The sequence below is a fragment of the Colletotrichum tamarilloi genome (assembly GCF_030869305.1).
Source record: "Colletotrichum tamarilloi strain Tom-12 chromosome Unknown Scaffold_68.1, whole genome shotgun sequence".
Classification (NCBI taxonomy): domain Eukaryota; kingdom Fungi; phylum Ascomycota; class Sordariomycetes; order Glomerellales; family Glomerellaceae; genus Colletotrichum; species Colletotrichum tamarilloi.
Window position 1 is genome coordinate 25,396 of NW_026849450.1, and position 27,636 is coordinate 53,031.

At 50.5% G+C, this 27,636-nt stretch overlaps 10 protein-coding genes across 10 annotated transcripts; 7 read left to right on the plus strand and 3 right to left on the minus strand.

The window, feature by feature from the left end:
* Positions 1 to 1,715: 1,715 nt before the first annotated feature.
* Positions 1,716 to 4,162, plus strand: CTAM01_11814 (uncharacterized protein; the record flags this gene model as incomplete). The annotated part of the gene is made up of 2 exons (XM_060527823.1): positions 1,716 to 3,365; positions 3,419 to 4,162. 2 exons carry the CDS (start codon positions 1,716 to 1,718, stop codon positions 4,160 to 4,162), a joined length of 2,394 nt encoding a protein of 797 aa, XP_060377493.1.
* A 784-nt stretch (positions 4,163 to 4,946) lies between these two features.
* Positions 4,947 to 6,080, plus strand: CTAM01_11815 (uncharacterized protein; the record flags this gene model as incomplete). The annotated part of the gene is made up of 1 exon (XM_060527824.1): positions 4,947 to 6,080. One exon carries the CDS (start codon positions 4,947 to 4,949, stop codon positions 6,078 to 6,080), a length of 1,134 nt encoding a protein of 377 aa, XP_060377494.1.
* Positions 6,081 to 8,757: 2,677 nt separating this feature from the next.
* On the minus strand, positions 8,758 to 10,690 carry CTAM01_11816 (FAD binding domain-containing protein; the record flags this gene model as incomplete). The annotated part of the gene is made up of 2 exons (XM_060527825.1): positions 8,758 to 10,207; positions 10,398 to 10,690. The coding sequence occupies 2 exons, from the start codon at positions 10,688 to 10,690 to the stop codon at positions 8,758 to 8,760; spliced, it is 1,743 nt and encodes a 580-aa protein (XP_060377495.1).
* A 2,158-nt stretch (positions 10,691 to 12,848) lies between these two features.
* CTAM01_11817 (uncharacterized protein) lies at positions 12,849 to 14,488 on the plus strand (the record flags this gene model as incomplete). The annotated part of the gene is made up of 8 exons (XM_060527826.1): positions 12,849 to 12,999; positions 13,077 to 13,102; positions 13,169 to 13,205; positions 13,262 to 13,332; positions 13,392 to 13,414; positions 13,496 to 13,655; positions 13,728 to 13,837; positions 13,921 to 14,488. The coding sequence occupies 8 exons, from the start codon at positions 12,849 to 12,851 to the stop codon at positions 14,486 to 14,488; spliced, it is 1,146 nt and encodes a 381-aa protein (XP_060377496.1).
* A 1,920-nt stretch (positions 14,489 to 16,408) lies between these two features.
* On the minus strand, positions 16,409 to 18,348 carry CTAM01_11818 (major facilitator superfamily transporter; the record flags this gene model as incomplete). The annotated part of the gene is made up of 3 exons (XM_060527827.1): positions 16,409 to 17,673; positions 17,772 to 18,131; positions 18,288 to 18,348. The coding sequence occupies 3 exons, from the start codon at positions 18,346 to 18,348 to the stop codon at positions 16,409 to 16,411; spliced, it is 1,686 nt and encodes a 561-aa protein (XP_060377497.1).
* A 3,981-nt stretch (positions 18,349 to 22,329) lies between these two features.
* CTAM01_11819 (uncharacterized protein) lies at positions 22,330 to 22,845 on the plus strand (the record flags this gene model as incomplete). Its single annotated transcript, XM_060527828.1, has 2 exons — positions 22,330 to 22,631; positions 22,773 to 22,845. 2 exons carry the CDS (start codon positions 22,330 to 22,332, stop codon positions 22,843 to 22,845), a joined length of 375 nt encoding a protein of 124 aa, XP_060377498.1.
* Positions 22,846 to 22,933: 88 nt separating this feature from the next.
* On the minus strand, positions 22,934 to 23,278 carry CTAM01_11820 (uncharacterized protein; the record flags this gene model as incomplete). The annotated part of the gene is made up of 1 exon (XM_060527829.1): positions 22,934 to 23,278. A coding segment is annotated over one exon (345 nt), but the record flags the coding sequence as incomplete, so codon positions are not given.
* Positions 23,279 to 23,654: 376 nt separating this feature from the next.
* CTAM01_11821 (uncharacterized protein) lies at positions 23,655 to 24,185 on the plus strand (the record flags this gene model as incomplete). Its single annotated transcript, XM_060527830.1, has 1 exon — positions 23,655 to 24,185. One exon carries the CDS (start codon positions 23,655 to 23,657, stop codon positions 24,183 to 24,185), a length of 531 nt encoding a protein of 176 aa, XP_060377500.1.
* A 72-nt stretch (positions 24,186 to 24,257) lies between these two features.
* Positions 24,258 to 25,126, plus strand: CTAM01_11822 (uncharacterized protein; the record flags this gene model as incomplete). The annotated part of the gene is made up of 2 exons (XM_060527831.1): positions 24,258 to 24,629; positions 24,689 to 25,126. 2 exons carry the CDS (start codon positions 24,258 to 24,260, stop codon positions 25,124 to 25,126), a joined length of 810 nt encoding a protein of 269 aa, XP_060377501.1.
* Positions 25,127 to 25,706: 580 nt separating this feature from the next.
* Positions 25,707 to 26,886, plus strand: CTAM01_11823 (uncharacterized protein; the record flags this gene model as incomplete). The annotated part of the gene is made up of 4 exons (XM_060527832.1): positions 25,707 to 25,824; positions 26,113 to 26,430; positions 26,541 to 26,711; positions 26,855 to 26,886. 4 exons carry the CDS (start codon positions 25,707 to 25,709, stop codon positions 26,884 to 26,886), a joined length of 639 nt encoding a protein of 212 aa, XP_060377502.1.
* Positions 26,887 to 27,636: the final 750 nt, after the last annotated feature.

The window sequence follows — 27,636 nt, forward strand, 5'->3', positions numbered from 1 at the left end:
ATCTTAGTCGGAACATGATCGAGTGGCCCTGTTTAGGCAGCTCGCTCGGGTACACTGACAGATTGAAGATGCGGCTACCCAGCTTGGGCAGACTACGAATGAGGCCTGCCTCTTTTCGGCCAATATTCCGAAGCCACGCCGATTCAGCGTCCGGTGAAGCTTCCAAAGTGCCGACAGTCGCGCCATTTCCGCCATCTTTACCACCCTGGCGGAGAGGCTGATACAGCGACCACAGCGACCACTGTCGTGTCTTCCATAATCAATGAAGGACTTTTTTCGCGACTTCACGCAGGTCCAGCAAATTCATGGCAACGGCCATGTTGCAACTCCGATCAACATTTTGTCCGCCCCTTTTCTTCTCGCCCTGGTCTCCGTTCATTTCGAGGGTCCCTTCTTGATGCTTCGTAGATCGACAAGTCGCCGTCAAATTGGAGGCACTCAATCTCATCAGCTTTATCCCAAGGGCCTTCAGAAGGCCAAGATGTCGCAAGGTGTTCCGACTTCATTCGCGAAAATGACGGCGCGTAACCTGGCAGTGCCTCGAGCGTTTCAGTTCGCTTGACATTGTCGACCATCTCTCAAGTGACAAGATGGATCATTTACCCTGGTCCCGAATTCTCGGGATTGGCTTTGATCTCATGGGGCCACGTCGAGAACTGCCGCACGTCGCATCCCACATGGCAAGTTGCGGCTCACGAGGCTTCAAACCTTTACAAAATGTGTACGGAACGGCACCGGCGGTGAGGCGTTCTTCTACTCGAGCCATCTCAAAAGCCATTCCAGCTGGATGTGTTTCAGATCTACAGAGCGGTCTGCCAAGCCATCTCCTGGTCATAGCCACGCTTTGCAGGTGCCAAAAATCGTGGCCAAGGAGGATGCCGTCGCCGCCACCACATCCGTGTGTTTTCTCTTGTTGTCTTTTTTTATCTTCTGCGAGCCGGTCCCCGAGCGCCTATTGTTTACCACGTCGATCATAACGCCACACTCGGTGGCGTCGTAGCTCTCTTCTATCTCGGATCTCAGAAGCCTCGAACCAATCGTTCAGGGTCGACCGTCTCTCCCGTGCGGCTCTTAACGCCTCACTCCTTCATCTCAAGTTGGGACGAGAATTTGATGCTAGTTCATCTTGATTTCCCTGTACCACGTTGTTGCTCCACTCAACGCCCCTGACTTCTCAGCTCGTCACAGCAACGAGTCTATGTACGACTCAACTCTGAACCGCTACGGAGACCCTTACTTGAAAGGGTTATTACGGAGTACTAGATACGCTATTCGATCAGCTCCATTACTTTGTTCTTATTCATCCTGCGATCAACCAGTCAAGCACGGTTCTCAGGTGGTGCCAAACCACTTAAGCATGAATTACATTCTGTTGCCCCCACAGAAAGTGCCGCAGTGGATTAACGAGTCAGGGATGGTCTGCGACGGGGGCGAACCCTTCTTGCAGACAACACCTAAGAATACGAGTAGCTGAACGTTAGCGGCCTCGGCAATGCGACGCCGTGACCAGTCTCCACCATGAAGATGAAAAAAGATTGAGGCGTCTGAAGTTTGCCGGTTGGTATTCACCACGCTCAATTTCCTCTCCCGCATCTTCGACATCGCTGTAATCAGACGACCAATCAACATCCGCCACCTCAACTTTAGGTCGTGATATTGGTGGACTGCGTACGATCTGTGTGTATTGAGACCACTCATCGCGACTGAGGCCGGGAATGCTCGCACGCCTTGGTCTGATAGGGCTTGTGGCCACCTGTGCCTCAGGGGCCTATGTGCAATGGCAGGGCTGTGGTGGTCATTCAAGCAAGACAGATGTCTTCGTTCCCCAGAGTCTGCGAGCCACTTTGGAGCCGTCAGACGATGGGCGCCAGAACCAGCTGACACTCCAGGTCGGGAGATGGATGGAAGAAGCGGAATGCCAGGATCTGGCTCGAAGGATGCCCTATGCAACACTGGAATTCGAAATGCTAGGCCGTTCTGCTGCGTATCAAACCACAACCCAGACAACATGTGAAAAGCTCAACTTTTCAAAGAATTGGCGCTCGTCACTGGTCAACCCCTTCAGCCTTCATTTGTCTATTTCGGAAGATATCGGCCGTCTGCCACCATTGTCAACATTCCATACGACTTTGCACCTCGAGGGAAATGACTCGGAGGAGATCAGCTGTCGTCAAGCAAATATCACTCCAGCACTAAGTTCAACCGTCACCGCAATCGTCACTTACTCGACATGGGCCATCTTTCTCTTTGTGCTCCTTGTCGGTATTTTACGCTCTACCTACAGCACACCGATTGCGCTAGACGACGAGGATGGCGAAGAGCAACGCTCGATACGGACTGTCCTACCGAACGTAGGGGATTGTCTCCAGTACCTTCAGTTCATCTTCTTGACCGGCGGGCTCAGTTTGCGGTATCCTGGATTCTACCAGCCGGTAGTCAGTCACCTCAACTTGTTTTCCCTCTTCGTCAACGGCCCAGTCACCCACGGCGTGGTGTATGACAGGGTCGAAGACGGCATCTACGTATTGAATGGCACATACGGCGGCACGTATGGCCTGGAACTCATGACCCAGATCGCAGGTGCACCAATGACCATGGACACTTGGTTGAACATGGTCGTTCTCATGTTCATCATCGCCTTTGGTGTCGCTTTGGTCCTTGAGGTCGTCTGGTTTATGAAGCGAAGTCATGACTCTGACAGCGAGTTTTCACGGTCGGCCGGCGGCATGAGATACACGGCTAGTCGTGTCTTGCGTGGTATCTTGTCGTATTTCATGTTTCCACTTGCAGCTTTGTCTTTCTATCAGCTCGATAACGCCTCGATCCTTCCCGCATACCATACATCAATGGCTGTCGCACTAATTCTTGCCATGATGGCCGCTTTTATTTGGCTTATCCGCAAAATTCCTACGCGCAGCCTAGGCGTCCTAGTTTTCGACAGCACTAAGCGTTATCGACAACTCCGTGCCGTGGACGATGCCCGCCGCCGGGATGGAACTTTCATTTTTGTCTTGTTCGCCCTCACGTTTGTCCGCGGCGCCGCCGTTGGTGGCCTGCAGATTTCCGGGCCGGCTCAGTTGGCCGTCCTCGGTGCCTGCGAGCTCGTGCTCTTGGCTAGCATCGCCGGGTTTCAAGCATACTCGACTTTCTCCATCGGCAGCATTGCGGCGACCATTCGGCTTTGCAGCCTGATTTTCCTGGTTGCATTCCTACCCGGACTTGCGACACCGATCAGCGTCAAGAGTGCTATCGGATATCTACTTCTAGCTGTTCATGGCGGCATGCTACTACTTGGCTTCTTCGTTCCTACTCTCTGTGAGCTATCGAAACTTGTCAAGGGCTGGTGGACAGCACCGCGACCAGAGGTAAAACTTAGAATTCCATGTATTTAATAACTTTTCTAACACATGTTCTATAGATTTATGGCCTCCGCCAGCTCCGTCGACGCGAGGTGTCAAGAACCAATCTCGCTTCCATGTATACGTCCAGCATGCCAGACACATCGTATCCTGAGCCGAACGCTGTTGAATCACCCAACGCGGGCTATCTCCGGCCGACATATCGGTCGGATAGTCCCAGCACTATGCACCTAGCCTCTTCGACTACCTCTAGTCGATACTTCCGGCCACCGCGGTCCAGTGCGTCTATCTCGTCAGTCGAGAACCCACGCAGTCTCGGCTCCTCCTTGTACACTACCTCTACGCCTTCAAGAACGACATCGACTTCTACCACATTTATAGACAAGCACTCTGTTCAGCGATCCGAGTCAATCATGTCCCCCAGCCGGCTATCAGAGTCAACCGAGGAGGTTTCCAGTTCGACATCCCAGAGATCACCCACAAGGCCCAGCGATGGGCCTCTCGGGCCACGTTGGAATGACTATTCCTTCCGTGAAGCAGATCTCTACTACAACGTACCTCGCCCGCCACTAGTAGAGCGGGCGTCGGAGGAGTTGCCCAGGCCACCGGCTCCGCGACCCTCCTTCCGGTCTTCGTCCGGGCTATGGGCAAGGGTAACTGGCCAATCTGGCACGGGGGAGCAGGGGTTTCAGGTTGTCCGACCTCGACCGGCCTCGGAACAGGGCTTCGTAGTTGTTCGACCCAACAGGCCAAGTAATCTCAGCAACGGTGCTCCAGGAGCTGCGCCCAGTGCGTTGCAGTGACTTGATTATCAACTCGATCACGAAGATTTTCCCGTCAATGTCAACAGTTAAATATTGCGACCTGTTTCGTATCATTGTAAATATAAAAGTTAATAGCATAATGCGGCGTTGGGGTGCATTGGTTTTCGGGCTGTCTGACTACTTGGCTGAATCAAACTGTTCAAAACTTTTCAAAATTTTGACACACTTTTCCGCGGGATCGAAAGTACGAAGAAAGTCTAAACCCCCTTACACAAGCTTGACCATGGCATTCATCCCATCTTTACTTCCCTTTATTTCCCACCGATAGGCAATTGCCTAATTCGATCCAGTGGGTCCTGTGGGGCGTCATGTGATTGGTCAGGACTAACTCATCCAAAACGACGACAACATGCCCTTTATCGAGTCGATATTGAGCTACATATCAACAACATTTCGGGAGCTACCTGTGGTCAGATTCCTAACATGAGAATTATCACGTCAAATACATCATCATGAGAAAATTCAAGGAGGCCTGGTGCCTATGATGTCACGTGAGCTGACTACAACGGCTGCCTGAAGACCACAGAAATGGGATCCCGACTTTTCTATATTAAAGCTCTCCTGCGTCCGTACTACTAAGAAGACGGAAACTTGATAACACTTATTCTCTATTTTTCTTGACCTAAGGAGCGCCAAATACAAGAAAAGCTTTGTACATTTGCTTCCCTGTGTACGCATCCCCAATATCCTTTGCCCCCCTCTTCGCGTCACCAACTTTGGTCGCCGTCACCAACACTTCAAGAACATACAACGGCAAACAGAAATGTCGTCCTCCACGCACCTCATCTCCGCCACCCCAAATACAGCATCCTTCCTAGCCGAGGCGCGCGCAGGCTTCACCGCAGACTTGGCCTCTCCACCGTCCACCGCCAAAGAACGACAGGAACTCTTGACCTCGATCCAGAGTTTTGCGTTTCAGTTTCTCAAAGCCGCCGCTCACGCCTCCCACTCCCATCTTGAAGTCGCTCAGACGGACGACAGTCCAAGAGGGGAGCGAGAGGAGAGAGATGGTCATGCGGTAGAAGCAAACATGGATCCAGAAACAGAGACAGACGATCTCGCCCAGCAAGGTCTCAATGTCCTCTGGGGAATGTTCACGTCCACAGCGCAGGTAATCGACGCAGCCGACGCGTTTCACGATCGTCTCGTAGGTTTGCTGGCGTGGACGAGGGAGTTTGACGGGGCTTATAGACGGCTTCATGGTATCGTTGGGGGTATTGCCGGTGGTGGTGGTTGGGGGTCGTATGGGTTCGGGCAGAGTCTACAGCTCGCGTGGGAGCAGCTCGTCGCAGCAGACTTGCCGAGCGCGGCGGCGACGCGGAAAAGTCGGGATCTTGCGGCGTTTTCTGCGAGGGTGTTGGCGAGGGGGTTGTGTGGAGAGTCTGTTGCTGGGACTGCGTTTTGGGTTTTTGAGAGGGCTTTGGGGGGAGACGGGGATAGGCGTGAGATTGTGTCGAGGAACTTAGTACCTGCGGTTGAAGTATGGTTGGAGCACGCGTCACATGCCCTCCTCGCGCGTTGCTGTCCTTCTCCCGCGGCAGCTGGGCTTGATCCTACCACTACCGCGGCAATGGATCCGATCTCGCGGGCCGATGGTCCTTCAACGGACCAAGTCACCGCAGAAACCCAGCGCGACGAGTTCAGCATGTCCCACTGGCTGCGCTGGCGACGCCGTCTCCAGGAGCTGAGTCACGATACCGATGCCGATGTGGCGAGGTTGGCGAAGAAAGGGTTCATGAGTATGATTTTCTGTGGGAGGGATTTGGGGGTTGAGGTGGATGGGGAGGCGAGGTTTGCGGAGAGGTTGCAGGGCGTTATGTATCGGGAGCTTGTGGGAAGTGGGAAGGGGGTCATGGAGGGGGAGGAAGTTGAGATTGAGGTGGATTGGGTTGACTGAGGTCTCTGGGTTTTTGGGTTTGAGGAGGGATGTAAGAGAGCGAATTGTGATGGTGGTCGGTTGTTGAACGAGTGTACTTTGGTGCTCTTGTGTGAATGTTGACTTATTGTATGTGCCCTGGTACCTTGGTCTGATCATGACAAATGTCCCGTTTGGGGGATAGATCTTGTTACTTGATCATTAAAATTCATAATGATCATATTGGGAATCAATCCAAACAGTTACTTACAGTAGTTATCAAATTTCCGGTCGTAAATGGTAAGTCAAAGCACCCACTTTTGGGCACCCCCCCCTTTTGGGCACCCCAACAAAACATAGCATCTAAACATTAACACTAACCATAATTAATTAATTAACTACCTTCTACTACTATAATAATATAATTAGAATTCCTACTAAGTAATTCGACCCCTATAAGTTAATTAGGACTAACTAAACGGTCGCTAAAGTCCTCCTAAGCTTTTTATATATCCTAAATATTTATAAACTTAATATTTAGGTTTATTAATATATTCTTTTTTTTTTTTTAAACTTTATATACTTAATCCTAGCTTTAAGAACTCGAACTTAATACTAAGATATAGCTAATTAATAAGCCTACTCCCTAAAAACCTTTTTTACTTTTTTAAATAATAGTTATTAAGTATTATTATTTAAACTAAGCTTTATAAATAGCTTTAAATAATCGTAAAGCTCGCTAGCCTTTTTAAAAGTTAACTAGTTAATAATAAAAATTACTAATATTTAGTTAAATAGTTTATTAGTATTATTAATCGTTTACTTAGTTTTTATACCCTTTTTAAATAGTATAACTTATATAAATAAGATTATTAAATTAAAAAATAGCTTAGTTATATTAAGTAATTATAATCTAGTTACTTTCTACTTACTTTATATATTTAATAATATTAAACTAGCTAAATAAGCAAACTAATAATAATTTAAAAAGTACTACTTTTTAACAATAATAAAATTATTTACTATATCCTCCTTACTAAGCTCCTTTTTATAATAAAACTTAATAAGCTTAAAAATAACTATATTTAATAACTAGAGGATATAAGAAGTATATAGTAATAAAAATAATAAGTAAATATTATTTCTATAGTACTTTTATATAAATTCTTTTGTTATATAACTCTTATACTTATTTAATACTAATAATCGAGGCTAGTTTAGTTTATTAAGCCCCCTAATAGGGGGGATCTTAGTTTATAATAAGAACACTTCCTTTAACTAATAAAGGGTAGTTTTATTAGTTATTTAACTATTATTTATTATTATAAACTTCTAACTATTATAAGTAATAAGTTAAAGAGGGAACTATTACTATTAAACCGACTTTTCTTTATAAATAACTAGTAGTTTAATAGCTTTATTATTAATAAAAATATACTTAATAATTATTACCTAAGTACGTAAACTAGGCTCTTTTTTTTATACTATTATAACCTCTACTATACTTAAAACTAGCTTATTAGCTCCCTTACTTTTTATTATACTAATCTTATCTATATTATACTTATTAACTTATTTAATACTACTAATTTTTAATATATTAAGTAATCTAAACTATAATTTAATTATATTAATAATAGCTTTATTAATATAGTACGAATTTATTAAATAACTTTTCTAAACTCTTATTAATAAATTCCTCTTAATAAAAACGTTAATTTATCTCTTTTTAAATAATTTAGTATCCCCCTAAGATTTTAAAACTTACTTAGTAAATTCCCTAACTTATTTATAAGTTAATATAATACCTAAGTAATACTAAACTCGAATTTACTAAGCTAACTAGTCTTTTTATTATAAAAAAAGCTTTTAAAGCTCTATAAATACCCTTACCCTCGTTTAATAGCCTCTTTTTTAACCCTAAAGTATTATTTTAGGAACCCTAAACTCGATTAAGGCCTTTTTAATAAAAAGACCGTTTTTAATAATATTAAGTACTTATTAAAGCTTATTTTTAATATATAATACTATTACTTATTAATTAGTATATATACTAAAAAGGAATATATTTGGACGATTTTTGTAATTATTATGTTAAATTAAAATAATAAGTAGGGTTTTAATATAGTAGCTGGGAGGGATTTTTTGGGGTGCCCAAAAGGGGGGGGTGCCCAAAAGTGGGTGCTTTGACTTATGCCAATACAACAAGCTTGATAGATGCTGACGGTCCATTGAGTTTGCTGCAAAAATAAGATGTTTTTTTGTCCAGATATCCTTGTGACCATAGTCTTGGAAAATGATATTGCTTTGACAAAACTAATGCCACCGATAGACAGGTACAACTCTGAAAATCGGTATTTAGACACTTTTGTAGTATGGTCGAATAGAAATTTCGAGCAACAAAGCTCTTCCAGCATTCTGGGGAAGCAAATGGTTTATCAAGGTGTGTGAAACAGGAATTTTCCGATGCTTTACTCAAAGCCGCTGGTTAGCATAATACTCCATCGCGCCCGTCTATAAGAGGTCACTGTTAAATTCACCAGGTGTTGTCGATGAAATTGGCTATGTTGATATCCAACCAGAAAAAAGAGAAATCATCTACGCGTAGAAAAAGGTCATGTTCGTAGCACATTACTATAAGTAGGTACACATTATACATTTAGAGTTTTAGTGGCGCTTGAGCGACCTTGACCTTGCGCGAGGCATGATTCTTACCAAATTAGCTGCTCTTGCACATGCGTCCATTGTTATTCACAGTCCAAGCCTCGCTACCAACAGCGGCCACGTTATACAGCAGACCCTTGGGGTCGTACTTGTTCTTGATGCCCAGCAGAGCCTCGTAGTTTACTCCGTAAAACGTCTCCTGCCAATCCTTCTGCTGGAAATCGGCCTCGTTAATGTACGCGCCCGCGCCCGGGGTAGCCGCCTCGATGACGGGCTGCACAACCTCGGTCATGCGCGTCTGCTCGGCCACCATGTCCTCGAAGGGCACCTCGAAGCTCCAGGGGAGGGTCAGGGAGACCTGGACGATGGAGTCGCGCCACTGGGGCAGGACGGCGTTGAACTTGGCGCTCTCGTCAGCGCCGTCGTGGCCAAAGTGCGAGACGTTGAGGCCGACGCCGATGTAGGTGACGCCCAGCTCGACCAGCTGCCGCGCGGTGGGGCCGAAGTCGGGGAGGACGGCGCGGGGCAGGAGACGGCCGCCGAAGAGCTGGGTGCCGACTTGGATGTTGCCGGAGGGAAGGGGGCCCCAGTAGTTGTTGTAGTGGTCGCGGTAGCTGTCGAAGGAGGTGAGGTTTGACTGGAGGGTGATGTTGAGCTGGGCGAGGGAGTCGGTGAAGGGCTGGAGGATCTGTTCGACCTCGGCCTGGGTCTTGTTGTAGGCCGTCATGGCCGGGGACTGGAGGAAGCCCGGGCCGAAGAAGTAGATGATCATGACGCCCGAGTCGACGATGGCCGGGAGAGCGGCGTGGAAGGCGTCAATGACTTGGTACAGCGTCTCGTTGTCGGCGACGGTGACGGCGAACTTGGCACCGCTGACGGGGGCGTCGGGGTGGGCGCGGGTGGTGATGGAGGTGACGACTCCGTAGTTGCCGCCGCCGCCTCCGCTCAGGGCCCAGTACAGGTCTTCATTCTCTGCTCTCGAGGCCGTGAGGAGCTCTCCCGTCGGGGTGACGACCTCGAAGGAGAGGGTGTTGTCGGCGGCCAGGCCGTAGATGGTGCTAAGAGCAGAGTGGCCGCCGGCTTGAACATAGCCTCCAGCAATGCCAACGGTAGGACACTCTCCCGTAACGACGGCAAGCCCAGCTTCGTTGGCGGCGGCGATGGCCTCGAAGCCTTGCACGCCCGCGCCAGCCTTGAGGGCCTTGCCGGCGTAATGTTCATCATCCCAGTCCACGATCTCGGTTCCCTTCAGGTAGTGGGTCCAGATGGCCAGGGCACCGGCACCGGTCGACCGGCCGTTGTAGTCGTGACCCGTGTTGCGGATGATGAAACGCACATTCTTTTCATCCGCGAACTTGAGCGCGGCCTGGACGTCCGCGGGCCCAGAGGCGTTCACTGCGTAGCTGACATAGTTACCCAAGGTGCAAGGGACGTCTTGCGCCGTGAAAGGGTCGCAGCTGGCGTTGGCGAACAGGGGGGCCATAACCGAGGAGGAGGACTCCATGCTGCGAAGTTGGACGCGAGTCATTAGTCCTTGTCCATGATAGCTCTCACACGCGCAGGACGCGGGTTTGGGTCATGCAACTCCTCAAAGAGGGAGGTGTGACTGCAAGCTGAATTTGAGCCGGAGGGAGGAAGAGAGCAAGCGAGAAAGACTACGAGGTAGAAGAGACAGAGCGAGAATAGCAAACTCACTGGACTTCCGAATAGAGCCACGCCTCCTGAAGACGAGCGCACTCAGTCGCGTTGTAAGCATCGCCGTGACATGCGCTTCCCAGCGGGACGGTAGCGACCAGACGTCCCCCAACGGTCTCGTTGAGCTGCGCCCAGGTGTTCGCAGAGGGCCATCCCGCGTCTCCGGGCAGATACTTGCACGAAGGCGCCGTCGTCGTCGAGTTTGTCGAGGAGCTGCCCAGGCCCGAGCACCTGGCGGCGACGGAAGCGCTTCCGCCGGCCAGGGCCAAGGAAGCGAGGATCGAGACGCGCATCTTGGCAATGGGGGTAAGGTTATTTCGAGAGAGGAACGTGCTTTCTCTAGGCTAGGCTCTTAGCTTCCTCGCAGATCGCTGCACAGTCCGAGCAGTAAAAACTCAGAAAAGGAGGCGGAGGAAGGACGATGTCGCGAGAGCGAAAAGGCGGAGAGGGGTGAGAGGGGGCCAAAAGAGACACAAACCACCTTGGAAAAGTCTCACACGAGGCAGATGCTCTGATATTGTATATGCGACGCTGCCCAAAGTGGACTCTTTCTTCCCTTTACTAAATTGCCTCAATCTGTATTGCCGTCTTGTCCACTGGGCAAAGATACAAGAGGGCGCAATATTCCCACTCAATGACCAGCACTTTCTGCGCGGTTTTGCACAATTCTGGACATGATCTCCGGGGGTTCGTCGGGGTAAACCGCTGCGCCCCCCCGCAAGCCGGTGCCGTCTGCCGTTGGTCGGCTCATTTTTGCTGACGATTCGTACCTTGCATACTCAATATGCAGGCGGGCCAGTCGTTGGAACCAACAACAAATTGCGGGCATACGCAGTAAAGCCGGGCACCATGGATACCATATAGTACTCCGTAAGAAGTGGGAAATCTCTGTCCCTCGGTCCGCCTAATCCTCGGTAAACCAGTCGAATGGAGAAACCCAAAAGCCGTGTTTCCGCTGCGAACCCTTGAACCAACGGTGTAAAACCGCACTTCTTCATCTTGGCGGTGGGAACCGCGCGCGGGGGGTGGTTTATGGTATTGAAGTGAACGGGCAAGGGTCGCGGCGCGGGGGACCCACATCCGGGGGTGGTCCGGCCTCCCGATTTGCCTCGCCGGGCTCGCCGCATCTCTGCACCCCTGCCCGCGCTTGACTCGTGAACGCCTGGGCGGGACGGACCTGGGTCATCCGCGAAACCTTAATCTCGAAGGACTGGGGTTTCTACAGGTTGAAAGCCCTCTGTAAAGATCAGATATCACAAAAGGCGGCCCTTTCGTTCATTTCGTTTTTTATGCCCTGCCGGTGCTTGTGAACCCCAGCTTGCTAGGGTGATTATTTTTTCTTCCCTCCCTCTCTGGTCGTATCGTCGTACGTGCAATGGATAGGACGGCGGACACACGGGCTTTCTTGGGGAACCGATTTGATCGATCATAGATCAGATGTTCCGTCCACTTGCCCAGGCCTTGAGCGGGCCAGGAAAAGCGAGGCGAAAGTTTGAAAATAGATGAGCGTGAGGGATACGAGCAGTGTCTTGGATGGTGTGCTTTGCATAGTCTCGCATCATTGCGAGGGTCTCACAGACACAAGATCTTGGGGGAGCCTGAACTTCTGGTGGCGGATGACAAACAGGGAGGAGAGATGGCCACCCCCAGGCCCCCTCGAGAGTCGAGACACAGATCCAGGCAAGGTGTGATTTGTGCTGTCTGGCTCTATGAGTGAGACATAACGCGCGCCGTTCGGCGAGCTCTTTGGAATTTGAAGCCTGATCTCCAGGAACAAAGCCATAGTCCAACAAGCCATCGCCGACGCTAAACTATGTCACACCCTGCCATAACGTCAGTACTCAGGACTTGTCGTCCCCGCATGGTGGCCACGAGCTTAAGCTTCTGCCTTCGCCGACTAGTGACTACGCATGCGGCAGATGCGCACGCAGATTGCACCGTCGAAACGACGCTGCTGCATCCTTCCCGCCCGGCTGGGTGTTCCCTTTGATCTTCGTAGGCGCCGCGCCGGTGAGCCTAGCGTATCCTTACAAAGTAAGGTACGAGATAGAGACAAGAGAAGGGGAGCTGGGGGGAAACTGGGTATTCGTCAATTACCGCCCCGGCATATGTGGAGAATTTGGAAAGCCCGAATCTCTTCAGCAAGCCACTCGCGCAATTTCGACGCCTCACACATGCAGTGCCGCAGCCGCAACGAAATGTGATGCAGCAAGGGTCTGCCACACCACTGGGTTCGGAGACGGGCTTTTATGAGTACGTGGAGAAAGAAGAAGGGCAAGCAGCAAAAAATGGACTTTACCTTCTCTTACTAGTGCGAGTATACCTGGTGTGGGCTGTCCTATACTTGTCTTTAAGGTCAGTGGTCCCAGATTTGATAATTCGTCGTCCCCCGTCCTCCTTTCTACTGGGCTGTTTCCTTGCCGTCGTCAACCGAACTTCCCGGATCCAATCATGACTGGCTGGACATACAATACGCCTGATGATGTACCGACCGATGGACCACGAATAACGGCAGTTTGCCTGACTTTTACCATCATTGCGCTCTTGTTGGTGTGTTTGCGGTGGTATGTTCGGACGACGCTGGTCAAGGCTGTTGGCTACGGTATGTGGGATCGGACTCGAAGGATGCCAGGCAGGGGTCTATCGCGCAGGGCAATGACTAACAAAGCGAATCTCTAGATGACTGGGTGATCGTCGTCTCCTGGGTAAGTCAACATCAAAGTCTCGATCCCTTTTTGACAGTTTCTTTGAATCCTGACGAAAGCTTTTAGCTCGGGGCTTGCGGCTACACAGTCTGCAGTGTAATACGTAGGAATCCCTCTTTTGTTGAGCTAGTTACAGACTCAAATCTGACCGAAGTGTAGAGACAAAATGGGGCTTGGGAATCACCAGACTTGAGGACATGCCTCCGCAAAATGTGCTTCCCTTTGGCAAAGTAAGAAGACGTACAAGCCGTGGAATCTACTCAACATTTGCTAATTGTCATTCCGATAGCTTCAATTCATTGGCGGTCCATTGTAAGTATCTTCCAAACTACCCTTGCAGCGTACAATGTGAACTACAAATAAGTACGGACTCGGCTGACAATGCACCATCAGCTACGTCCTCGGCATCTGGGGCTTCAAGATGAGCCTGCTGTTCTCCTATCTGCGATTCTTCCCGGCCGGCGGCTACAAGATTGGCACCATCATCGTAGCGGTAGCTTGTACGATGGGACACATTGCCTTCATGTGCGTCTTCATCTTCCTATGCACACCAGTTAGTCTTTCTCAACATCCCCCCCTTCTGCCGAGGCCATGTGTCGACTAACACAGGGCAACGCGCGACCAGATTGAGAAGCAGTACGATCCATCGATCCCAGTAAACGAAGGTCACTGCGTAGACGCAATCACATTCTACCTAACTTTCTCATCCTTGACCATCGTATTTGACGTCATCATGTAAGTCCCAGATTCATCATCCACGCGTTGTATACATGTGCCTCCCAAGACATTGTTGCTGATGACAGACTGTGAAAACACAGAATGTTCCTCCCCTTCCCCGTAATCCTCAAATCCCAAATCCAAAAACGCAAAAAAATCGTCCTCCTCGCACTCTTCATCCTCGGCATCTTCGTCACAATAATCCAAGCCATCCGAATCCAAACCATAAAAAACCTCGTAAACTACCTCGACTCGGCGAAATCGATCCAGTGGTCCGTCGTCGAGACCTGCATCGGCATCATCATCTCGTGCGTCCCGACGCTGGCGCCCATGGTGAAATACTTTGCCGAGCGGAGCCGCAACGCGGGCAGCACCACCGGCGGCGGCGGCGGCGGCGCCTCGAGACCAAAGAGTTCAAAGTATGCGCTGCAGACGTGGGGGACGAGGAGGAGCGGGATGCAGCCGCTGGGCACGGGGATCGATAACCGGGACGCGGACGGGACGTCTGTGAGTGGCGGGAGTTTGACGACGAAGCCGGAGGATAGTACGGAGAATATACTCGATCCGGGCGGAATTGTGTCCAAGGGGAGGACGCTGCATGCCGCGACGCCGAGTGAGCCCGAGTCGTGGACAGATCCGACGGATAAGGAGAGGAAGCAGGATGTTTGAGGACAACATGTGAGGGAGGAGGACCGGAGGGAGATCACAGGGCATTTTTTCACATGATACCATTTTGAATTTCAAGGTGTTCAGAGCGAACTAGCAAGCGTGTTTTCTCGCATTATTTAAGTACCATAAAGAAATCAAAGGTAACATAAAACTTTTTGCAAAAAAATGGTTCTCAATGACCCAGACGTCCTTTGCAAGCTCTCAGGTTTCGACGCGTTTCGTTTGCCTCATTCCTCATGATTTGGGCATGGCAGGCAACGCTATCAAACCATACCATCAGAAAGGAATAAAGCATGCCAGTTCCACTTATGCCCCGGTCACAGGCGACCCCTTGATCCGCATACGGGGAACAGGCCTTGATCTGTTCCGTTGCAACCATATCGCGATCCTCCACGATCGCAGGCGGAGACACGTATCGCAGGTGGCATATGCCATTGACCACCCGTACCTTGGTATACCCAAAGATTCAAGTTCTTGCTTTGTGAAATATTGCACCGAGAAAAGAAAGTCAATCTGATACACCTATAAGTTGGGGAGTCTTCAACTTCCATCATTTAGGTAGATTAAAGCCTGTAGAGGCTTATGATAGACAGGTACTATCGCGGAAAGAATGTAGTTGGGATTAACCAACATGCTTAACAACAACTTCTCAAGAGCGACCACAGAGTACCAAAGCTTGAAACATTTTCTTCTTCAAAGCTTATTAAGATAGACTCAAACTAGGTAACACAGTAAAGATTTGCAGAAACTCAGAAAGTTGATTTATTAAGAGTCTTCTCTCCTTCTACGCCTCATTCAGATAAAAATGACTTACCAAAGCATCACTTTGAAAAGTTCACTATAGTATCGCATACTCTGTTTTTCACCTACTCCATGATGCTCTGTCACCACAAGCCTACTCGGTGCTCTTGCAAAACCTGCAGTCCGTTATGTCCCGTCACTGCAATCAATCACATCATCAGAGCTGCAAAACTTCTTCCATGGACGGTCTGTGACATGAGCAATACATGAGTAAAGACTTACATCCATATGTCCGCATTATTGCACCAAACTTGGCTGATGAAGAAGATAATACGGGTGAAGTCTTCCGGTACACAATTGTCAATATCCTACTGAGCAACATCTCGACATCGAGTATGAGGGCCTATGCGGTACTATTCTTGAAAGCCTAGTGCTTGATTACATGTCATGATGTAGAGTCTCTCTTAGTAAGGTAGACAGGTCGCAGCTTATACCATCTTACCTTAGTCTCTCACGTGTCTTCTGCAGCCGAGCAGGACAAACACTGAATCCACTAACACGAGCTGAGTCTAGCTAGCTGCTACACTTATCGCAAAGCTATGACCTGCGCGGTTATTACTTAGAGTTTACTTTAGCGCGGATAATGCAACCGTGTACGTCAGAAATGCCAATGTTGTTTGTCCAGATGACCATCTGATTTCCACAGCTGCCAGGGTTCGTTCCTTCATCTGTTCTCCACAGGCCGTAGACACACGTTCGAGAAAATCAAGGATCGGGAGGGATGGAATAAAGTCAATTCGTATGCGTGGCTAACTCCCGCAAAGTAAACAATCATTCGTAAATGTTGTCCAACAAAATAAGCAGAGTCGTGTATATATAGAACGCCTGCATTCCATTCTGGAAAATAGTTTCATAAGACCATGAGCGCGTATATCAACACCAAAAACAACAAATATCGAATGAATATCAAAACACCCCATGATAGACCGTTACCAAAAGGCTCATTAAATGAGGAATGTTGTCGCACAGCTTCGCACATATGCCAATGCCATTGAACGCAACAAAGGTATGGTGAGAAAGATGGAAGGGTCAAAGAAGCCAAAATAACCAGGATGGTCGTTGGGAAACTCCCCCTCGCCCCGGTAGGTGCAGACATTTCGAAGCTTCGTCATAATCCACCTAAACAATACCATTCGGGCGGCGGCCACGGGTTGATTCGATGCTGTCTCTCCTCATGGACGTAACCGAGAAACGTCTCGAAATGGCATTGTCAATCTCCACGTGGTCCACGTCGATGTGCTTCTTGGGCACCCAGATGACCTGGATTAGTCCGATGACGGCGAAGAGGGCACAGCTAAACCAGGCGGCAGCAGAACCAGCGAAACTGTAAATGATTCCCACGAGAGGCGGGGAGACAGTTCTCGCCAGACAGGCACCGGACATGGCTACGCCATTGACCTTTCCGAGGGCTTGCGAAGTGGGCGTCGCGTTCTTGATCAGGATCAGGGTAACGGGGCCAATGATGATGCCGTAGAAACTCTGCATGATGAGGGAGAACCAGATACCAGCCTCGGTGAGGCTTTCAGGTAGGGCGGACAAGAAGGGCAGCAGCAAATACGCAGTTGGGTATACGATAATCATGGAAATGAAGGAGCCCCAAACACCGACGCGTTCTACAAAGATGGGGAAAATAAGACCCTGGATGAGCAGTCCAAGGACACCGTTGATGGCCAGATACACACCGACATCGTGGAGGGAGTATCCCAGACCGCCCCGGAAATCGAGTTGTCCGCGCGGATGCTTCAGGTCGGAAGGATCGTCGAGCAGATACGTGGGCAAAAGAGTACCGGCGGCCATCTGGTGGTACGAGAAGATGATGAAGGCAATGATAAGCATGACGACGGTCTTGTTGAACGTCTTGACCTTCTTCTGCCCCGTCGCCTGGGCACGCGAGTTCAGGAGGTGTTGGCGCAGGTCTTCGGGGATGACCTTGATTGAGTGTACCGTTCCAAAGGACGATCTCCTGAGGTCAAAGTCGTGCTCGAATGGCAAAGGCAAGCTCGATTCGGCGAAGCGCGGTCGCGAATGGCTAGTGGAAATGGAACGTCGCGGGTTGAAGGTCCGGATGGGTGCGCGGCGCAGAGGCGTGGTCTCATCGACGGCGTCATCATCGTCCACGGCGACGCTATTGCGACCGTTGTGGAGGTCATCGTCCTCCTCGAATTCGAGAGTCTCCTCCAAAAAGAAAGCACCCTGCAAGACGGCCAGGGAGATTGCTGCCATGGACACGAGATTCGGAAGCAAGTAGGGATTCCGGCCGAAAATACCATCCTCAGAGAAGACCGAAGGGTAGTAGACGGCAGGTTGGGCGAGGAAACCGCCCATGGCAGAGCCAATAATGCCGCCCAGTGTCCATACGAACGGTTGGACGGCGTAGGCCTTGGCTGTTTCCCCAACAAAAAAAATCAGTACGCTGTCGTTCGCCGCAATTTGCGCCGATAATTACACCGGCATAGAGAGAGAGAGAAATAGGGAGACTCACGCTCATGGTCGGGATTTTTGACCATTTCTGCCACCATGGTCTGCATGACGGAAACGTTGCCGTTGAGAGCGCCACCAACAAAACGGGCGAGTAGGGCAACCCAATACGTCTTTGCGAAACCAAAAATCAGACTCGAGATGGCGACACCGACGAGACCAAATAGCACGACTGGTTTGCGACCAATGCGATCGGACAGGGTTCCCCATCCCATTGAGGTGATGGCCTCGGCGACGGCGTAGGCGGAGATCAAAAGACCTGCGTAGAAACCGGCGTCTTCCTCCATGCCGAGATCCTTGACCATCTTATAGGTGTAGGCCAAGATAGAATTGAAGGCGATGGGCTCGGAGAATCGACATATCGCTATATGTTTGTGACGCGCGCGTTAGCCCACAGTCGCAGTGTGTTCCATTGAATGGCACTGGACAGCGCTGATAAGAAGAAGAGATTCCTTATCTGAGTTTGTCGAGAATGAGACGGAGGGGAAAGTTGGAAGAGAGAGGATGGGGATGGGCGTACCGAGAACGGCCAGTTGGCGCGTAGGAAATGCTTTGGGGTCTTTTCGTTTTGATGGAGCCATGGTGTGGTATCGTAGGTATCGTGAGAGTCTCCTTTGTCTAGATGTCTTGGTGTTTCTCCTACACTTCTCAGAGGTTGGAATGTTGGAGAGAGTAAGGTACGCAGAGTAAGGTTATGGGAGGAAAAGAAGAAAGAGGATCGGGATGACGATTTTGGCACCATGTAAATTACTGCGGGGTCGTGGAGAGAGGTTGGGGCCTTCCTTGGGGGGGGCCCTTGGCCTTTGCAAGCTCGGGGGGCAGCTCAAGCCGCAAATCGCAGGGCAATGGGGAAGTAATGGCCTGGGGAGTGATAAATGGGGGGCAATGGAGGCAATAGGGGAGGCTTGGGAAAGGCAAGTAATTCCCGTCCGCTACTCGGTACATAATACGCAGTAACGCAGGCAGGTGAAGGGCAGTAGTGACTTGCCTTAGCAGCAGCAACTGCAGCAAGCACAGCGGGCAAGAAATAACGGCATTGGCGGCCCGCGACACCGCCCCACCAAAACGCATGCACCTCACCGCCTGACCGGTTCATGATCGGCGCTTGACCGTTGGCCACACACGTGCAAGCAGCAAGAAGCATCTCATCATCCTTACAGTAACAAGATCCTAACACACGCAGTACGAATACTTATCCCCTTCTTTGCCTCCCCACGTTCATCATCCCGATATCCATGCATGAGGTGTCGTCATGTTGGTGAAGCCTTGGAGATCCATCCGGCACGGCCACGTACAGTTAGTTGTCCTCAGTGGATAGGTATTTATTGTCCAAACCTCAGAACTTGGGGTAAGTAAACATTGAGTTTCCTTTGAGACCCCCGAACCAGAGAGCAAGACATGGCGGATTCGGAACTTAATCTGGGGAACTTGACTCAGGTCAGTGCACTCCGTAGTCTTATCCGTAGTGTAACCGTCGCACTTGGCGGTTATTGAAATACCTGCCGCTGCCGCCGCCCGCTTGAGGTGAGGTCATGCACCGTGATACCTACACCTACTTTGCTCCTGTACGTAGCGACACCACAGTTGATGATCTCATCCTGCAATTCGAATTCGCCCCCATTTCGAGCACCCATACATCATAACACAGCTCGCCTCAGTCGCCTCCAACCCCCCCAATAGGTAGCAAAACCAATTGACCGACTTGATGTTAGCGCAAGCTCCTTTTCCCTTAGCTGACATGGACTAGCAATGAGGCTCGTCTCACGACAAAAGTAGTGCGACGCTCGGGACTGTCCTTTTTTTTTTGTCCTGCTCGAATCCGGCCTACCTTGGACAACGACAGGCCGGTCACCCACGGTAGATAGTAAAGCAAACAAGCCTCAAATTCGAGTCTGCAATTGTGCCACTTTTCTTCTGTGTAAATTTCCGGAGCCGAACCTCCTGCCGTTTGGGGTCTACCTTACCTTCCAACATGCTTAGGTTGACTGCCCGCACCTTGGAGCCTCCTTCTTGGACCTGCCAATTTGGAGGAGTTGGAGATCTCAGAACTGGCGGTGTGCTCACAATCTCACTAACTCCCCATCCCACAGGCAATCTCAATCTACCTTGACTCCAAATTTAGCTTCCGAGCAATTGACCGCGCTAAATCTCAATCCAACTTACCTTAGACAGCTTAGGTCTGACATCGTCATGTTCTTAGACACCCTCCCCTGAAATCAACGCCATCATCTACCCAGTACTTAGTGCTCAGAATTCATTCAGCCAAGCGCGACGCGCCTTTTCTCCCCTCCAGCCAAATATTTTCCATATCAAAAGTGCTTACACCCCCGAAGCCGATTTAAGCCTGAGACACCACCGAGTCGTTTTCCCTGTTCTCTAGCAAACTGCCACAAGTTCTTTTGAGCTCATCACGACGCAGCCTTCACGAGTTGACGCGGTTTCCCAAATGACAATGCTTCATACTCGCCACCGACGATGTGAAAGCCACAGGCTTTCCGGGCCTGGGAAGCTCATGCCTCGCCTTCCATAGCGATTCAGATTACCCATCAACAAGTAAAGCCAGTGTATTTATGCGCGCTCTCTTGAGAGACGCAAGAGTCACCTCATTAGTATCTGTGTTCATCGCACATGAATTCATTTCCCAGCCCAGTGTTTCACCGCTGATCACGTTGCAGCATAGTATACAACATTCTGTCCTTCCAAGCGACCTAAATGAGAAGGCCAGCGTCATTGCTAGCTGTGAATGGGCCTTCAGGCTCATTCATATGTCCGCGACTTGATTGGCTTTCAAGTTCCATCGTCTGTGTTCTTTGGAACTCGTAGACTGGGACACGACTCTAGGCTGGACGCGGACCCGAGAACAAGGAGTGTGGAATTCAATGAGTAAGCGATCAAGATATATGTCAAGGTCTCATTACTCTCCCAAGTCTGCCTTTATCGTCGTGGCTGTTTTCCCATTACCTGACATTAGATGAACACATCGAAGCACCGAAGCAGGTAAACAGGTAAGCAACCTCCCGCGTGCTCCCGCCCAAAGGCCATACATACTTGGGGCGCCATCAGGAAACAGACCCTAGGGCCCCCTTCTTGAGCCTCAAGAAGAATATAGCCTCGCATCGCGTTAAGAAGAGTATGTACCAAAAGATACGAATGGAGCCCGGATCGTTCCAGGCATGATTCCCTTGAGTCAACACAGCGAGTATCTGGTAACTATTGTTCAAGCACTGATTCCTACATATCTTCTGCGGTTTTTGCCAAAGACTAGACAAGGGTGCTGCCCCGATCTTGAACGGTTTAAAGGTTTGCGTCGATGGATGGATATTCTGAGCCGTTATCTGGACCTAGAATGGTTCGTCCCCAGTGAACCCCTCGACGGCGGACGCGCGCCGCTAGGCAGGGGCCCAGGGTGTTGGTGGGACAGATGGATAACGCGGGGAAGCAAGGGTTTGGGACGTTGACGGTGACTCTTCAAAACCCCAGGCAAATCCATTCAAGAGCTTGGAAGGATTCTCGTCTATATTGGAGTGTGCTATCCTAGACTTCACCTTGAAGCTTGAGAGGATAAAGAGGATCTAGTTTTAGTGGAACAGATGTTGAAATGATTCTCGAATCCCTTCAGTTCCAAGCAATGAAGAGTCGCAATTTCATGGACTCGTCTCGATGATAAGCTTGGCTCTTCGTCGAACGTAGATGTGTAACATGAGAGTCCCATCGCCTACTCTACGGTCCCTGCTTTATTACCTGTCTCTATCCTTCGTCACCAAGTGATGGGTCCCCTTACTCCTTTGGTACATTTGACCTTACCAACGCCCAATCCCTACATCGACTGCGTCGTTACACTGTCTTTCGGAAAGCGTTTACCTGCCGGTGTAATCAAGACGCAACTACTCTATTGAAGCAATGTCTAGATGCACACGTCTTACCCAAACCTTGCTCCCCGCTGTGCCCTTGTTGAGGGAGTTCATGAGCACAAAAGCCGGTATAACAATGGCCGACCTAGCACAAACCTTGCCGCTTCCAAACCACGACCAAACATCCTCCATGGTCTATTACCTGTGACCAGAGCCTTCTCTTGTCGCCAAAGAAAGACTTGAGGCTTCGCTGCATGGTTGGGATTTGAGTCACTCGACTCTCTGTCACCTCGGATTCCGAACTCTATCGTACTCAGTCCAATGTTGTGCAGGGATTTCCCAATGTTTGTGTCCTCGAACTACTTTTCACTACCGTCTGTATCCCCATGGAAAAGGGAGAAAAGATTAGCAAGTCTCTTGTGTTCTGTTCGAGAGAACCAAGAAACCTCACTGGTACTTGTAAGGGCGTCTGCCGAGTTTAGGTTGCTGCCAAAGTCCAGAACAGAACTCATCAACACCAAAGATTGTGAACCCACGAAAGTATCTCTTGATGAAGACCTTTGATTATGGTGAAGACACCGGGATCCAAAGACTCTGACTATGAAGCCGAGTTGTGAATGCTCATCTAAAAGTACAATAATCAGATCTAGCTCTATTGCTTTCCTCCCATTCATTGCAGTTCACATCCAAGCGAGCACACAATCAACAGATATGAGAATCGCAACGAGTCTGAAACTCAACCGATTAGAGCCCGACGACCTCTCCATCGAACCACCTCTCTCAAACATCTGCCGACGCGCTCCCCACAAGGTCCTCGTGCTGCCCTTCATGGAGGACCTCTCACTCTTCGCCATGCTGACCACCACCGCCAACGCCCTCGCCCTCGCAAAGGACGACCTCGCTATCAACCTCACCATAGGCCCTCGCCTCCCACGCCCACTACGCCCTGGGGCGGCTCCGCGTTCCGGGCCGAGCGCGCGCTCAACGAGCTCGCCCACGTCGCAGCCGAGACCGTTTCGCGCCGTGCCACGGAGGCTGAGGGGGTTTGGCGCGATAGGAAGATCATCGGCAGCCGTGCTGGGAGGGCGATGTTGAGGCCGAGGCATTTTGCATCGGCCACAAGCAGGCCTGCTGAACGCGCTCGGCCGATCCAGCGCATTGAAGGCTTCTCGCGGTCTGAAGGCCACGAAGACTGCTGCTCGCGACCTGCTCGTGGCCGTTGCCTAGAGGTATGTATGCTTGAGATTCGCTATCTCGTTGATATGAGACGTCTGACCGACCAGATTTCCACAGCAACTACTGCCGAATCTTCACATCAACTTTGACGAAGCCGACTGTCTTCCCTCGCATGCAAGTTTTTCAAATCTTTGCCATCGAGCCGGCATCCAAGGCGATGTCGACAAAGCAAGAGGTGGACAAAAACGACAATAACCTGAACACGAAAACAAATATAGACTACCATAGTTTCCTCTTCTCGTAACAGGCTACTTGCCGCCGATGAGACTCGGGATATCGTCTTTTGTTTCAAAATTGTAAAGGCGATGGAGGAAAGGACCCCTCGACGCCTTTTGCATATGTTTAATAGTGGTTGGGCCTCAAGTTGTACGCTCCCCGTCTCCGCGAGATGACAAGGGGTAGACAGTCGATACCTATATGATTGAGACGCTCGTCTCGGTGAAGGAGCAATGGATCCCCGAGAATGGGCATCATATCTTGTCTGCTAGCAACGTAAAGTGCCGGCTGGCTAGTGCGGATTGTCCAGCATCTCCATGATGTCTTGCGAGCCCATACCGAGTTTCATAGAGATGGGTTCGAGCAGCCTCTGCGACAAGATCAACACTCGAGTCAAGAAAGAGCGGATGCTATATCTTGCGTTGAGCACACGGACGACAGCAGAGCCAGAGCTTGAGCTGTCACGGCACTTAATGTGACAAGATTCCAGGATCTGAAAAACCTGATAAGCCGGTGCATTTCACATGGGCCATGCTACAAGGCAGGCAATTCTACTCGTCAAGAGAGACCATCAAGTATTTACGATGGGCGAATGCATGTACGCTCAATCATTGCGGTCCCCCTCACGTGCCCGTAGGCCGAGGGGCACCGCACCCAAGATTGTTCGCTTCCTTCTCCATTTCGATCTCCGTGTCCGATGGTCCTGGGTCCAGCAGAAGAGCGAACCTCTCAACAGACATTTGTTTTCACGAGAACATGAATGTTTTATTTTGCGTTGTTCAATAATGAAGAAGAAAGGAGGAAAGAAGAGTAAAGATGCGCTGCGCAGGCCGCGTTTTGTAGTGCGCCGCGAGAATTTTTTGGCAGGGTCCGTGCCTCAGGCAGCCAATCAACTCAACCCGACTGGACGACCCAAATGGGCGGGCACGAGGAAGACTGGGAATGAAAGGAAAGAAGGGTCCTTCCTTCGCGGTGCCCCCCTGCCTTCCAAGTGTTTGACACCCGCGGCCGGTCTTCGGCAAGCTGCGCTCCCCAGTGGGTCAGCTGCAACGACATGCCGTCACTGGGTGCTAGTCATTCCCAATCTCCCGCCCGTGCTGCTAGCACCAAGATAATCTCCCCTGGGATTGGGGATTGGAGATTGCTTCTCCAAACACCAACACAACAAAATCACACATACACACAAGATGGCCAAACCGACAGCAATGGCCGTAGACGCCCTTCCGAGGTTCCTGCTTCCTAGACTCAGCTGGACTGGTCCTGCGACAGCATCCCAAGCCCTACGGCCTGTTTCGGCACACCCTCCGAGCTCGCGCCGTCGGATGCACACCCGAACCAGTGCTTTCCACGATTCGAATTTACCATCCAGATGCCGCAGCAATGGCTTCAAGACCGAGCGCGCCTCGATACTGGCGAGCCCGGGCCTCACGAGGTCCTTCCATGCGACTCCTTCAAGGCGAAGAGACCACCACTTTGATACCTTGAAGTTCGTCCAGCGGATGAAGAGCGAGGGCTTCACGGAAGTGCAGGCCGAGGCCACGATGAAGGTCCTGAACGATGTAATACAAGAAAGGCATGCGACAGCGCCCTTATTTAGCATATTTATCCCTTCTAACAGCAGAGCAGCATACAGAACCTCACCCGAACCATGGTCCTCCGCGAAGACGCCGCCAAGGCAACCTACACCCAAAAGGTCGACTTTGCCAAGCTGCGCTCCGAACTCCTGTCCGCCGATAGCACCGAGTCGAGCACGACGCGCGCGTCCCACGAGAAGCTCGGCAACGACATTGCGAAGCTGAGCTCCCGGCTGCGCGACGAGATCGGCAGGACGCAGGCCAGTGTCCGCCTGGACCTGAACCTGGAGAAGGGTCGCATCCGCGAGGAGGCTGTCGGCCAGGAGCTCAAGATCAAGGAGACGGAAACAAAGATTGAGCAGGAGGTGGCGGCGCTGCGCGAGAAGCTTGAGCAGGTCAAGTTCCAGACGCTGCAGTGGCTGATGGGAGTGTGTACCGGTTTCGCCGCTCTGCTTCTTGGTGCCTGGAGGTTGCTCATGTAAACGGACCCAACCCCTGGGCTCGGCGTTGGCGCATTGTCCCACATCGCTGGCGGCGTTTCCAGAGTCAAGTGGAATATGCCAATGCACTTTGAGAATGCAAAATGCAGTATCCACGTAAGAGGACTTTCATCCCATCTTACCTTTGTTCGCAGCTGCCCTGCGTTGAATACGCGCGACATTTATCCAAACGGGCCGCTGCCTTGTGGTACGCAGATCCCAGGTCTCATGACCAGGCAGCTTGTCTCGAATATTGTAAGAAAGTCCTTATATGCACTTGCCAGATAGAGGATTGGGTACGAAACCCTCCAGTAAAATGAGTTCACCATCATATAAGACATTTCTCCCGAATCACACTTTGCTTCCGCCGAAACCTCTCTTCTAGCTTCTTCCAAACCCCCGTTTTCTCTACCCCGTTTACCCATGCACATCTCCCGAGCATCGAATATGTCAGCATCACCAAGATCCCAAGATGAATCCCACTATGGTTTTTCCATCTTTCCCTCGTGCCTTTCGATGATTCTGTAGAGATCACATCAGTCATGCCTCCCAATCCTGTGAATCGAGCAACACCATCAACGATATGGATATAGAACCTGAAGACCCGACGACCTACGGCTGGGCCTTCGGCGCGTACGAGAGAGTTGGCCCGGATACAGGGGCTTTAAAGCTCAGCGGAGCTTCTTTTGACGTCAAGGTAAGTCTCTCCCGCTAGTTTTCATGTAGAAATCGCGTCTGACTCGCTTCGTAGACGTCTCCCGGTCATATGGAGAACACATACGTTGGTCACCTCTCATGGCTAGTGCAAGTCGATCATATCTACGGAATACCTTAGTCGCGTGTCAACTGATGTTTCTCAAGATCTTGGTTTCCGCATAATGCCGAGCACCTCACAATCTACTTCATGTCAGCTACGGAAAGAATTCGTTTTTCTATTCCGGAACCCATCGTTGCACAGAATTTTCGTAACTTTCCCATTTTTAGCCTAGGACGAGACCCTTGGAAGAAGGAACAGCCGCTGCCTCGCGAGTACGAGTTTCTAAGTGAAGATGCTGATGCCTCTGGCCTCATCATGAGCTTCCTCATGACGGGAACCTTCCCTAAACATCCGCATGCCAGTGTTCGATCGACGTCCGACATGACTACCGAATTCATCTACGCCGGCGAATTGTCATTTAAGCTCGGTCTTCGCTGTATCAAGCGTTTCCGCTGCGCTGTATCTCTTCACTTGCGACAGTTGCTGCTAGAGGACCGAACAGCGCTGCTCGAAAGGCACATTACAAGCCTGTACAAACTCCTTGCCCGGCGTAAACTTTGCGCCCTTTGGGGGTTCAGACAGATGTTTGCGCAGGCAATGGTCAAGCTTGGTTGCGTCACTTGGACATCAGCCCAGTCGAGCCCGTGGACCTTTGCCCAGGCTCCGCCAAATTTGACACCATATGGGATGGTGATGACCCGGAGGAGTGGTCGATTATCGTCAAACATTGCCTTGGCCTTATAGGCCAGAGCGAACGTTTCAAAGCCGATGTTAGGTGGTACATGATCCAGACACTTGAAAATAGAACGAAGTTCAGCTCGGTTATCGCAGGTGAGTTGAGTTCGTTATCCTCAAAAATCTACCAGGCTCTAATAGCACCATCGACTACAGGCATCCCGCCACCCTGTTACTCTACTAATCCCGGGCAGCCCACTCCCACCTGTCACTTGGAGCTTTGTCACCTACCGCTACAGTGATCCCCTCGTACCTGCTGGAAGCAAAGTGAAGGCTCAACGCTTTACTACGACGGAACTTTCGCGAAGTGGCTGACCCCGGTCTAGTGACGGTCCTGACCAACCTCGGTTTGCTCTATGGTTCGGGCACATGATTTTGCTGTGAAGTACCGTTCATTCATAAAGATGCCGACAAAATCGTAGTCGGCATGGCAATTTGAGATACGAGTCATCAATTGAGCTTGGAGTCGAGATGTTCCGCAAAGAAAGGGCGGATGGTGAATTGCGTGGAGTTTGCGAATGTGACAGAATTCTTGCAAGATGATTGAAATCTGGGTAAGTAATTTTCAGTGAAGTAGGTGACATGACTCTGAACACCACATCTACAGACTTCTCACACTCCCTTGCCTTGTGTGCCTAGTACATCAGTACTCATTACCTTGCCATACTGCGTATGTGTTCATGATCCGGGACCCAAAAAAGGCTCCCGGGCTAAGGTAGGCTGATCGGGTCGCCGGACACGGGAGGTGATTAGTCGCTTATGTCATCCCGCATCCGGTCAAACATGCCTCCGGTCGGGAACCTGGAAACGGACACCATAGCAAGATAGCCACGTGACAGGCCCATAGCCATCCAGCCAGTGAAGGTTGAAGAGACAAGTGCACGGTCCAGATGGGTGGATACTTGGCTGAAGACAGCAAAGACCGGCAGGAGCAAGCAAGCCTGGCACGCCTGGCCAGCAAGGCAAGCAGTGAGGGTGGAAAGCTGGCAGCAAACCACAGACTTTAGGCGTCGCGCACCTG